The 12939-nt window shown below is 42.9% G+C and overlaps 1 protein-coding gene across 3 annotated transcripts in view; it reads left to right on the forward strand.

Moving 5' to 3' along the window:
- DENND6A (DENN domain containing 6A) overlaps positions 1-12939 on the forward strand; it is a 35971-nt gene that overhangs the window by 3831 nt on the left and 19201 nt on the right. Inside the window, exons 2-8 of one of the 3 annotated variants that reach the window (XM_075433101.1) lie at positions 1314-1451; positions 5727-5765; positions 5860-5902; positions 9718-9830; positions 10836-10916; positions 11305-11413; positions 12572-12651. In XM_075433101.1, the coding sequence (XP_075289216.1) occupies positions 1314-1451; positions 5727-5765; positions 5860-5902; positions 9718-9830; positions 10836-10916; positions 11305-11413; positions 12572-12651 (603 nt within the window). Of the gene's footprint in view, positions 1-1313; positions 1452-2552; positions 2747-3858; positions 4577-5726; positions 5766-5859; positions 5903-9717; positions 9831-10835; positions 10917-11304; positions 11414-12571; positions 12652-12939 lie in introns of those variants that run through there. The other 2 variants (XM_075433100.1, XM_075433102.1) reach the window with 2 other exon arrangements.

Below are 12939 nucleotides of genomic sequence, written 5' to 3' on the forward strand. Positions count from 1 at the left end.
AAGTGTTGCTTTAAACGGTTCTCTCAAGGCAGGGGGTTGAGGTGGGAAGGTGAGATGATCAGAGGATGTTTGTCCAGTTCTTTGGTGTTGCTCAGTGGGTAGGAACAGTCTGCACAGTCGCTCTGTGCTGAGGCTGATGGAAGCTGGCCAGCCAGCAGCCAGCATAGCATCTGCTGCTACCTGATAGAAAGCATCCCGCTGAGAGAGGCGGGATGGAGTGGTAGAGATAGCAGCTGTAGGAGAAAGACAGGGGGTGGAAGAAAGCAAGATGGGCTCAAATGCTGGATAGTTTTGGCTCTCCAGAATCCAGCTGTTCCACATAGGCCTATACTTGTTATTCCAGCAACTGACATCACGGGGGATGCTTCTTCTAGAAGATGCTCTTGAGCAAACCCTGCTGAATATTTATGTGAGCAGACGGCTATCCTTCTGCAAAAGAAGACAGAGTTCATGGAGCTTTGTAAGGGCAAATTCTGTATGCAGAGCCCTACTATTTCGTGAGACTGCACTGCAATTTGTAGCAAAGTATTCTCAGTTAAGATTCCCCACTTTGAAGTCTGTATTTTGTCCTACGCTGGTACGCTTCTTGAAGGGGGAAGCAGTCAGTCTCAGGTGTTCCAAACACTGCAGTACTTAAAATACATGCAGAAATATTTTTATTCTTAAACAACTGACGTCCTTTCTCAACCAAGCATGATCATCACGTTTAATCAAATCTAAAATTCATTTGAAATGGCTAGGTGAAAATCTTCCTGAACTGGTGTTTCCCTAGTAGTTGGGAATATCTCCAGTAGGTGAGAATCCTGTCTTTTTTGGTGACTTCTTTCTCAAAGATTGGGTCTCTATTCTCTAACTGTTTTCCTGCCAGAAGATTATTTCAGTTAAGTGTCAAGTGGAATTAAGTTATTGTTTGTTTAACAAAATGAGCAGAGAGTATCAGTTTTACCAAGTACTTTATTCTTCTTATGTTACTTGTATATATGTATACTTTTCATTCACAGGAAAACTAACAAATAGAGGCCAGCAAAAACTAGAAGGGAATGCATAATAATAATAGCTAAAATTTTCTTCTGCCCGTGGTGGCAAGGATGTAAACAAGGGAAAGTATAAAAGTGTAAACAAGGGAAGGCTTGTGAGAAGCTGTGAGATGGTATCTTTTCTTAAACCAAGTGAGAAAAGATTTTGGCCAAGCCCCGTTTCAGCTCTTAAATGGCAACAGCAAATTAAACACCGCTGCAGAATCCTTGCTGTGAGATTAACCTGATGAAGCTAAGTCTTAGTAGTGTCTTATTTTGGATAGTGATCTTTTGCAGAACTTGGGAGTTAACTGCTGGAAAAGTTCATGGCTCTTACATGGCGTCACGGTAAAACACCTGAAGCAGCTACAGGCAGCAAGAGCCTTCCCGTACGGCCACTACCGCTGCACGCGATGGAACGCCGTTCCTGTTTTGGTTTGTACCTAAAATTCCCTTTGCCGCAATGGTTTGTGGTAACTGAAAGCTGCTGTATCTGAAATGATTACAATGATAACTTTGTCTGAAGTTACATGTTTGTTCCTCCTTTGTCTAGGAAATTACTGTAATGAGCAGAGAGCACTTTAATTTTTAGCAGTTTGGTTTTGCTAGATAGATGTTGTTAATGGGTCTTAAGGACGGTGCACCTCAGGAGTTGTAAATTTTCTGTGAAGTACGTACAGAGGTGGTGTCTTGGTTTTAATATTTGCAACTTCTGTTGGGGAAAACTGGCATGTAGTAACTCCGGCCATCAGCCCGTCTCCATCTACTACAGTTGCGGCTGTTGGGTAGCAGTCAGCCCTAGTCTGGTGTGAACAGCCCAAGAGTCAAAGTTACGCGTTAGGAGGGGAGTCGTGGTGGGGTTTTATTGTTGTTGTTTCACACTTTCAACTCCACAGAATGTGCCCTTCTGAAATATAAGTAGGACAGGTGCTAGAAGAATATTTGAAAGCTGTCACGCTATTAACTAAAGAACTTGGCTGTTGGCGCAGACGCCAGAGTAGCTGGGGAGAGGGGTGGATGCGTTCACTTCTGCTACGCCACGTGCCTGCGCAGCCGGGGGTAGCGTGGCGCCGCCCCCAGCCCGGGACAATCCCGCCTGGCGGCGAGCTCCGGGGCGGAGCCGTGCCCGGGGCTGCTCGCTGCGGGCCGGGCGGCGGAAGCGGCTGCGGGCGCTCGCCTGGCGGTGGGGCGGCGGCACGGCCACCCCGGTGAGGCAGCGCAGCGCCAGCCGAGCCCCCGGCAGCGGCGGCAGTGCCCGCTGCCCTTCGGCGGGGGGCGAGGCGCGGGGAACGCGAGGCGGGGCTCCGCGGGTGGGCGTGCCCAGGGCGGTGGGAGCGCCCTTCCCTTCGCTTGCGGGCCGCGGGGGGGCGCTCTCCCCGCGGTGATGGGTTGGGCTGCGGCTCCGGCCGTCCCCTCTTCCCCCCGCCGGTGCCCGCTTGGGCTCTCCCACTTCGGGCGGCTCCAGGCCCCGAGGGAGCGCGGCAGAGGCGGTGCGCCGGAGGCCACGTGACTCCCGGCGGCGGGGCGGAGGCCGGAGCCGGCGCCGGGCCGGCAGCGCCATGTCGCTGCGGGAGCGAAGCCCGGGCGGCGCCGGGGAGGACGCGGCGGCGGCGGGGGAGCCGGACGGTCCGGAGCGGCGCCTGTCGCTGCTGCCCTGGGACCGCTTCTCGGCCTGGCTGCACTGCGTGTGCGTGGTGGGCTTCGACCTGGAGCTGGGCCAGGCCGTGGAGGTACGCGAGGCGGCGGCAGCGCGGCCGCCGGCCCGGCTGCGGCAGTGTGCGAGGGCTGGCGGCTCTGCGGCGGGGCCCCGCCGGAATCGGGCACTTCCTCTGGCGCCGGCGTTGCAGGGCGGCCGGGGGAAGCCCGGCGGTGTTGCGAGAGGAACGCGATTGATGGTGCCAAGTCCCGCGGGAGGGGGGGGCGGGCTGCGGCGGGGGCTGAGCGCGGGCCCTGCGGGGAGCTGCCTTGGTGCGGGCAGCTGCTTTCCCGAGCTGGGCGTCGCGCCAGAGGGCCATTGTCAGTGGTTCGGACTGCCGGCTGCGCTCGGCCGGCCTGTGCGGCGGGCAGAGAGCTGTGGAGCCGCGTCAGGGGACTGGCGGGGCTGAGGAGTAAACTGGAAAGAGCAATTGTTACCAGTTTCACATCCTGTTGCACCGTGTCCACCCTGTGAGTGTGCAGCGAACAGCTGATGTGCAGGGAAACGTGTCTTGTTTCTTTTGTTTCGCTTTGGTAAAGCGGTGCTAGCGTAAATGTGTGGCAGACTGGCTAAAATTCAACCAAGCTAGCTATTACGATATTTAAAATACATAATTGATATGCATTGTTGGCTGCAAGAGAAGTGCAAACAAGAAACCAGCATACTGTGCTACGTTTGCTGGATGTGCTAAGGTGTTGTTAGCAACCAGGACAAGCATTTCCTTGCAGCCTGTAAGCAGGTGCTGCGCGGTGGCTGAGGGGAGCAGAGTAGCCGCTGTCCTGTCTGGAAACACGCTGTGAACAGTCCCATTAATTTTAGTTGAATGGATGAATCAAATGACAATTAAAAAGTCTACATGAGTGAGGGCTGAGTTTTTTTGGTTATGTTGCTGCAGGGAGAATACTTAGCTCTTTCTTTTCCATTAGAATTTTTAACAATTAGGTTACTTAACAGTACAGAATATCAGAAGACGCAGAAATGCAAAGCAAGCATTTCTATTGTTGCACACCTACGCAGAAGATGATGTTTTATTTGTTTCTTGGAAACTCCTTAGACAGAAAGAAGCAGCTCCTTGCCCAAACCTGCAATTCTAGAAGAAAGTTCCTGTGACAGTGCTGAGGGGAAGAGTTCCCAAGTAGTTACCAAAGTTATATTTTCTCCAATAATCACACTTTTCAAGTTTATTTGCTTTCACCTACAAATGAAGCTTTTTTGTTTTGTTTCCTGTCCATCAGGTTAGACTGTTATTTCTGGTGGGGGGAAGCAAAATACATATAAAGGACATTTAGATTATGGAGGCAAACATTTGGAAACTAGAAAGCAGTGGTCTCCACTAATTATGCTTCTTTGTGTCTCGCTTGCAGCCTTGTCTTTCCCCCTTTGCTTTTGTGCTTTTGATAGGCAGCTTCATCTTCCCCACCTTCTGGTGATGAACAGCAGGCATAGCAGTAGCTCACAGGAATGATGTTCATGCTTTTTTCTGTTTCGATTTCTTTAATAAGGTTATTCAGAACATTGTGAAATCTGATGAAACTTCACCTGGGCTACGCTTACTTTCAGTATCACCACATGATTCTGACATGGCCATTCATGCACGTCAGAAGGGCTGGGCAGATGTGACAGGATAGAGTTAACAGTTACAACAGTTTTTCATCCTTTTCACTTCTGGGAAGATACACGGGCTGGTGAGGAAGAGGAGTATGAATTCAAGTCTGCTCTGTACTCCAGTCATCTGGCTACATGCAGATCATTTCAGCATCATTCAACTGCTGAAAGAGTTACATTTAAGTGTATTGATTAGTATGATAGCATCGGAAAATGTTAAGAGATGGAAAAAAAGATGATGATAGGTGTACTAAATGCGGTATGCAGGTGTTCCACCTATATCTCTACTTTTAGCTTTAGTTATACTGACAGTATGTTGTATGCTTGGACATCACTAGATAGAAGATGGGGGGGGAAGATATTTAATTGGAGTCTTTATGAACAGGGGACAGAAAGTCTGCTCAGTCAGAGACCCGCCAGCGGATACATTTGTTGTCTTCTGTAGGGTAGGGTAGCGTTATGTTATCAGGAGATAACTTACATTTTGTCAAACAAGATTAAATTAGATAACTGGATGTTAGCAGTATGGTAATATGAAGGCTGTAGACTAAGTTAGTGTTCTTGCATTGAACTTTTGTTCTGAGATAAGTTCCCGTCTATGGAAGCCCTGAAACCTTCTTTGAATTTATGTCGAATTTCCTTTGCTTACAAGCTAGCCGCCCATTTCAGTAGTTATGGGGTTTTTTTTGAGGAACTTTTTAGCCAAAATTGAAGTGTCTCAGGTTTGTCCTCTTTTCTGTATGTGCTTTCCTCACTTGAATAATCACTGATTTTGTACGTCCAAGTTTTTTTAAATGACAGTGCTTCCATATCTTACGTTGTGTTGCATTGTTTTTGATTTCTGCATTGTCAAAACATATTAACTAAATTTACTTTCTATCAGTACAAAAGCCAGGGATTTTTTATTGTATTCCTGCAGTTCTCACAGTTCCCAGCTCTCATTTGGGGCCAATGTTCATCCTCCAAAAGTTAGTATTAATAAACAGAGTGTTTTGGGATGGATTGATTACTCGTACTTAGCTATCCATTGCAACAGATTTCAGACAATAGTGTATTAATTGGCTTTCTATGGAATAATCTACTGCATTTTGTATGTACAAGTTAAATCTAAAGGGTGTAATCTTGCTCTCCTGTGAGACCCGTTGCACCAAAAACCTCAAGTACTCTGAATTTTTTAATGTATCTCTATGGTCTCCAACTGGCATCCAAAATACCTTGTAAAGATGGGTGATCAAGTTAGCTTGAAAGCATATGAAAAATAAGAACAGAGACATGATACTAATAGCTTACCATTGAAAATAGCCTAAGGTCAGGCAGGTATTTGACGGCTGTATCATAAAAATATTTGATAGAAGTTTACTGCTTAAACCCAGTTTATTTTTAAATAAAGTAATACTTTTTTCCTGTAGGTAATATATCCTCCACATTCAAAACTCACAGATAAAGAGGTAAGCCATGATCGCTGTATAAGTATATGATTTGGTTTGAGTTTAGTAATTTCAGGAAATATAACGGCTCTCTTTTCTTTCCCCTACCCTTTAGAAAACCAATATTTGCTATTTGTCTTTTCCAGATTCTAATTCAGGTAAGTGCTTCCTTCACTCTGTAGTCGTCTGTTGTTGGACTAAGCTATGCTGAAAAAGATAGAATTTGACAGTATAAATTCATGGGTTTAGATTAAATACTTATTTGACTATCTTAATTAATATTACAATACAGAAAAGTTGCCAATAAGGTTAAATATAAAACTATAATTGTCTGTATTGCAGTAAAGTTGGAGAACTAATTTTTAAAATTATTATTATTTTACATACATTCACATTCCTGATATTTAATTTATAAGACCTTCCAGATGACACACAGATGTTTCGGAATACTTTGGAAGTAAAGAATGAGCATGTTAGTCTAGCTTTTAAACCAAACAGTAGTATTGTCATTGTAGAGGGAAGTGTAGGCACAGAATTTGCATGGTTTGATAAAACAAATGGAAGGGATATGGAACCATCTTGTCATGAAGGAGGAAATGTGTATTTTCTAAATTACTAACAGTGAAACTGACTTTAAAATTCAAAAGTATTTAGAAATAACAGTTGTGAAGGGAAAACCTATGCTACCTTATGTCTTGTCTATTCTTGATGCTTCTGTTGCTGTGTTTAGTCCTGCTTGCGAAATGCATCTTTAATCTATGCTTCTACTGTTCTGCTGCTGAAGAGAAATTGGAGGCATGTGGCTGGTGACTTGGACCACCTGCAAAAAGATATGGCAGAAGTACAGACACTTCCTTTCATATTTATTTCTTCACAAAAGAACAACTTCACTAATCTGCCCTCTTTTAGCTTGAAGCCATTACCCCTTGTGCTATCGCTGTATGCCCTTGTAAAAAGTTCCTCTCCAGCTTTCTTGCAGGCCCCTTCAGGTACTGGAAGGCTGCAATAAGGTCTCCTCGGAGCCTTCTCTCCTCCAGGCTGAACAGCCCCAACTCTCTCAGCCTTTTCTTGTAGGTGATGAGTTGCAGCCCTCTGATCATTTTTGTGGCTCTGCTCTGGACCCACTCCAACAGGTCCATGTCTCTCCTGTGCTGAGGGCTCCAGAGCACGACGCAGGACTCCAGGTGGGCTCTCACCAGAGTGGAGCAGAGGGGCAGAATCACCTCCCACGCCATGCTGGCCACACTGCTTTTGATGCAGGCCAGGGTACGGCTGGCCTCTTGGGCTGTGAGTGTACATTGCTTGGTTGTGTTGAGCTTCTCGTCAACTACCAGCAGGCCCCAAGTCCTTCTCCTCAGGGCTGCTCTCAATCGCTTCTCCAGCCAGCCTGTCTTTGTGCTTGGGATTGCCCCGACCCATGTGCAGGACCTTGCACTTGGCCTTGTTGAACTTCATGAGGTTCTCACAGGCCCTGTTCTCATGCCTGTGAAGAGCTACTACCTACTCTTGTTGTTAATGCTTATAAATCTGTCCAGTCTTTAAAAGGTGTAATGAAGGTACAAAAAAATGCGTTAAAGGCTGATTTTTTTTAAAAAACTTTTTTGTTTATTTCAAATTAGAGTGGTAGTGAAGTTATTTTAGGCAGAATAGATGTATGCAAGGAGCGTTTACTTTCAGCATGAAAAAAACCCCACCTTTTTGCTTTTTTTAATGTCCCTATTAAGAAACTGTAGGTTCTTGATCGTTCTTGGTAGGCGGAAGTTTCAAATGATATAAAGGGATTACTTGTGTAAAACCCGTGTTCCAGAAATTAGCTAGGAGTGTATGCTGTCTGTTACAATTTATTTTTTCATTATAGGCCATAATATGAAAATAAAAACTTTGTGCAGTATAGCAGTTAAGTAAATTATTAGCTTGCAGCTAAATTTGAGGTCAGTCTTCCCTAGGTTTTCGTGGCTCAAAAGATTAATTCATGGGTGGTTTTTTTTTTGTTTGTTTTACAACTACAAGTAGACATAATTCTAGGACTTGTAGTGGCTATGAATTTAGGGGGAAAATGGATTTAATCGGGTACTAGATCGTGACGCTTCCTGTATTTTTAAGTGAAGTTTCCTAGTGTGGTTATCTTTAAAATAATGCTTTTGCCTTTTCTGCATGGGTTGTTGAAGAAAGAATAGACATTTACCAGTATTTTAAAATTCTGTGTACCAGAAAAGCTAGTTAAATAAGAAGCTGTCATATTTTGAATGATATGTCAACATATTAATGATTAAGGGTAATTTACTTTTAGGACTTTCATGTATAGCTTTTTTTTTTTGCTTTGGATGAAGGGAACTAGCTAGGAAAACTTGGAGCGAATATTTAGTACTTTGTTACTGGCATGTGCTGTGTTTTTCCTGTTCTGATTGGATCTGTATTGCTAAGCGCTTGCTTTAGTTACATGTTTCAAGGGTGGTTATCCCCTCACACCACGTTTTGCTGCTTTGGGTTTTGTCTTGGCGCTGTGGGTTTCCTGCTGCAGCGTCGGGGGGTTCTCAGCCCCCGCCCTGAATGCCCCAGCGCGCTGCTGTGAATCCACGCTGCCAGTTGCACGGCCCGGGAGCCTGACTGCGGGCTTGGGCTGTCCATGGATGCCGTAGCAGTATGTATGTGACTGAAGGAAAAGGAGATGACACTGAGCTGTGAAGTCTGAAGAGTAGTTACCGGGTGAATGGAGCTCTGCCTTGCTGTTTAGTCAGTTAGTGCTGGCTGAGGTCAGCCAGGACAGCTGTGAAGAATTTGGATGATCGGTGGTGACTTCATGATTTTTTTTCCTGAAGGTCTTTGCAAATTATGTCCAAAAGCAGTAAGAGCAAAGCAGTAACGAAGAAGTTAGATTCAGACTGGAGAAGCAAGTGTCCTTTGCCAGCTGGAAACTTGCTGCTGTAACAGTAGCTGTAAGTTGAATAGTAGGTTGGATTTTATGGTCACTGACATGAACGTTTACATTGCTACAGTGAAGATAGTCTGCTTCCCACAGGTTGGCAATGCTCAGGAGGTTGTCCTTTGATTGATTATGTTCCTTTTAAAAACACTGCGTTCCAAAGGGTTTGCTGGAATGAATAATGTACTTGCATGTTCTTAAGATTCCATCAGTCCCCCTTATCGCTGTTCCCACGAACAGCACATTCTGTTCAGCTTATATAGCTTCTGCTTGAGCTAAAGGTTTTTTGGAGCTGCTTCTCTTTTAACAGCAGACAGCATCTGCAGTGGTGAGAACACAGCCGTGAGAGTATCAGCGATACAAGTTCTGACACTGCAGTTCTCATGGTCCAGCTGGAGAAAGTTTATTTGATATCTGATACAAACTTACTCCAAATTTATTGTCAGACTGCAGATAGTCAGTATACTTAGTTACATTTTTCCTTCAGAAATAATTTTGATGGAAATGAAGGGAAACATCACTCCTTGGGAGTATTACAGGAAGTAATACTCAGTTTCACTCAGTTTTCTGCAGGAGTCCTAGGCCTGCCCACGGAGTTACAAGAGATCAGCATAATACACTGTTGCGGTGTGACTTATGTATGAACTGTTTGGTGTCAAAAAAAGGCTAAGCGCAGTCATTCAGGGCAGAAATGACGTGTGGTTAAGATAATCAGAACTATACAGGCAGCCCAATAAAATGTGTAGTAACAGTAGCAGGACAGCCACTAGCAGAGCTGTTGGAGGACGTGACAGTCTAATAAACTCATTGGGAGGCAGAGTGACTTTTTTTCTTGTTGAGGGAGGGATATTTATTGTTGCCAAAGATGCCAAATTGTTCACTTATAAAAACAGAAGCATATAAATGGTCGCAGCAGCAGGGCACAATAGCAGTGCAAGATAAATGGATGAAAGCTGTTATACCTCTTTGGCTGTGAACAAGTCCTCATGTTAAACAAGGCTCAAACTCAGAATACTGTCTGGTTGTTGTTTATCTCTTCCCCATATGTAGGTTGTCTTGGGGACACACAATTCTGTTTTAGATTTCGACGCTCTCCTGGAAGGAAAGTCTCGTTGTGTTGTTTTCTGGACCAATTGGATAGAGATCTACCAGTTTGCTTAAAGGTTGGAAATAAGAAAAAATGAAGTCAATTTCTTTTGGGTAATGTTAATTTATGGGTCTTCAGGCTTAAATTTAATGCTTGAATAACAAAATCTCTGAACTGGATGTTCTGAAAGACAAAGCTTAGCAAATGTGGGTTTTGTAGCATGTCGTTATCGTAATAACTAATAATTAGTTCCATTAACTATTCTGTACGTTTTATTACTATGGGTTTTGAACTGCAAGGAATTAAACTGAAGACCAGACCTATTTTTTTTTTTGCTGACTAGAAACCTGTAGATCGAGTTGTAAGAAGCATTACATTTTTGGAAATCTGAAGTGCTTTATTACTTTAAAAAAAAAAATGCTGGAGTGTCGCTCTGTTTCCACTGCTCATTTGTGGAAGATGGAGCAGTTACTTGAAAGAGGTAGTGGCTAAAAGTTGTTCTAGGCATATCCTTATGGAATATTGAGGCTTTTAACTGTGCTAGTGGTAGTCTGATTCTCAAACTCAATTTAGATCTGTTTATGTGGCACATACATGCATCCCTGTTTGTAGGAAGGATCAAGCTGCTGTTTTATCTTTGAAATGTGAGACCATGCTTCCTTAATGTTCCAAGAATCTTTTATAAAACTGATACATTGAAAGACTAGCTTTTATTTTTTCAAGTTACAGCTTTTAAATTTTTTAACTGCTAAAATCTTTTTAGTGCTACTGTGCAAAATTAGGAATGTTGATTTATTCCTCAGGAAATTAATTCTATTTTTGCTTTCATAGTGTGTCAGGAGAATGCAGATATAAAAATAGTCAAGCCAGAAGGCGCAGCTGTTTCCACACACTGATGTTTTCTCTTTCAAGTACTTATTAAAAACAATAATGCCAATAAACAGAGTAATCCTTCTAGTTTATTGTATCAAACCAACTTTGGAGCTTACAGGGAAATAAGCTTTTAAAATGCATATTGAATGCTTAAGAAAGAAGGGGCAGTATCAGGCTGTTGCACTGAATTCTTTCCTTTCCTTTGCAGAAAGATCCAGCATATTACTATGGCTATGTATATTTCAGACAAGTTCGAGACAAATCGTTAAAAAGAGGCTATTTCCAGAAGGTAATTTCAATTCTTTTAGGAAAATGTTAATGCAGAAACTAATTATTTTTCAGTGATCTCAGAGGAACAGAAAGAATATCTTGCTCTCTTAACTAAATTAATTGTAGATTCATAGTAAATTGGTCTAATTTTACATCAGCTGTGCTATATTCCAGCTGCACTGTCAGAACAGAAGGGTTTTTTGTGGTTTTTTTGGTGTTTAAAAACAAAAGTTGAGAACTTTAGGGAGTTTGTTTGCAGCTGCCTGTAGTGAAATATGTGGCTGGCTTGCAGGTGTGAGGAGAAATCACACTTGACGTTCTCTGTGGATAACCGCTAGAACTGCAGTAGAACTGAGGGAAAGGCTTAACTTAAAATTACAGTTATGTTTTGTCACTCTTTATTCCAGTCGCTGGTCCTCATCAGCAAGCTACCTTATGTCCATCTCTTTCGCACCATGCTGAAGCAAATAGCACCAGAATATTTTGAAAAAAGTGAAGCTTTCCTGGAAGCAGGTAGTGGTACTATTAAGTTGTTCTGGAGGAGCTCTTGTAATATTACATACTTCTTTTGGAGAAATAAATAATGCTGTCACATTCTGGTCTGTGTTTCTGCCTTCTTGCAGCGTAGACGGTCAAAACTTTAGCAGCTAAACTGGCTTGATTTCTAGATCACTGAACAGAGCTAATGTAATTTTGGATCCTCCATGGGAGAGCTGAAGCTCCCCCATAAAAAACATCTAGGGTTTTGTTGTATGTTTCAGGACCAGCTGTTCAGCACAGGTAGCTGATGGCAATCCTTAGTTTGCGCTCTTCACAGATTGAAGAGAATTGGGCATTCTGAGAACTTTTGTTAAGCAACAGGACAAATGTCATCTTGTGTGAGGGGTTTTTTGAGGGAGGGTGCTGTTTTTTGGGGTTTTCTTTTTGACCGAAGGGAAAATGCAGAAGAGCAGCGCTGAGAACAGATGCCTCAGCCTTACTGTAGAACTTTTAAGAACAAGAGAGGGCCAAATGGGAAAGTTACTTGTTCTTAGCCTAGAAGCACTGTGTTGTTTGTACTGTGTCTGCCCTATACAACATTCGTGTCTTTGTGCTTTCACTGAGCAGCAGTTTGTGGAAGCCGTTCTTGATGAAGGAATTGTATTTTTTAATCACCTGTAGGTAAACGTGGGGGTTTTGACAGGTTGTATTGTGAACAAAATAAGCTGTGCAGAAACTAGTAGAATTTGTAATTTGTAACTATTTACAACAAAATGCTGGAAAAGTTTCTAGCCAAGCTAGAAAGTTAGCTTTTTCCTTAACTATGTGTGGTCTGCAGTAGCTACTGTACATAAATGTATGAATTCTTTTCAAATATTCTTAATATGTACTTTCATGGTTACTCATATAACATTTCTTCAACTAATTGCAAGTCTAGTTGCTACAAAATATGCAAGAAAAGGGTACTGTTTTCTTGAAATGAAAAACTTCATAGTTCTAATGAAATAATACATTAAGAATGTCAAAAAGGCTGTGAAACTGGTTTAGAGATTGGAGTGATCAAGAGGTAAGTAGAACTGTTATGGGCAATCAGCACTAATTTAAAATTACAGTGTGCACAAAGGTGACTACAATATCATGAATTATAGCATATATAAACTACTTATAAATTATACTTTTTTTTTTTCCTTTAAGTTTGTAGTGATGTTGATCGTTGGCCACCACCGATTCCAGGGAAAATACTGCATTTGCCTATTATGGGCATTATAATGAAGGTAAATACTCCTGCGCTTACTTTTCTCTGCGTGTGTTTTCCCCTCCATGTACTGTATACGTACTCACTGTATTCTGCCTTGTTTTCAGTGTCTCATACTTCAGAACAGGAATAGCTGTGTACTCCACTCAGAGTGAAGGTCTGGGACATCTTGATTAGGTTCTTTGATTGGGGGGAGGAGGGGAGGATCTTTTATGGTGCATAGGTTAACATGTATTTTTTGTAGATATTAAAAAACGATGTTTCAAAACAACTATTAATTGCAGTGTCTATATTATCCTTCTAGAAT

Source organism: Opisthocomus hoazin, chromosome 11, assembly GCF_030867145.1.
Source record: "Opisthocomus hoazin isolate bOpiHoa1 chromosome 11, bOpiHoa1.hap1, whole genome shotgun sequence".
NCBI classification, from domain to species: domain Eukaryota; kingdom Metazoa; phylum Chordata; class Aves; order Opisthocomiformes; family Opisthocomidae; genus Opisthocomus; species Opisthocomus hoazin.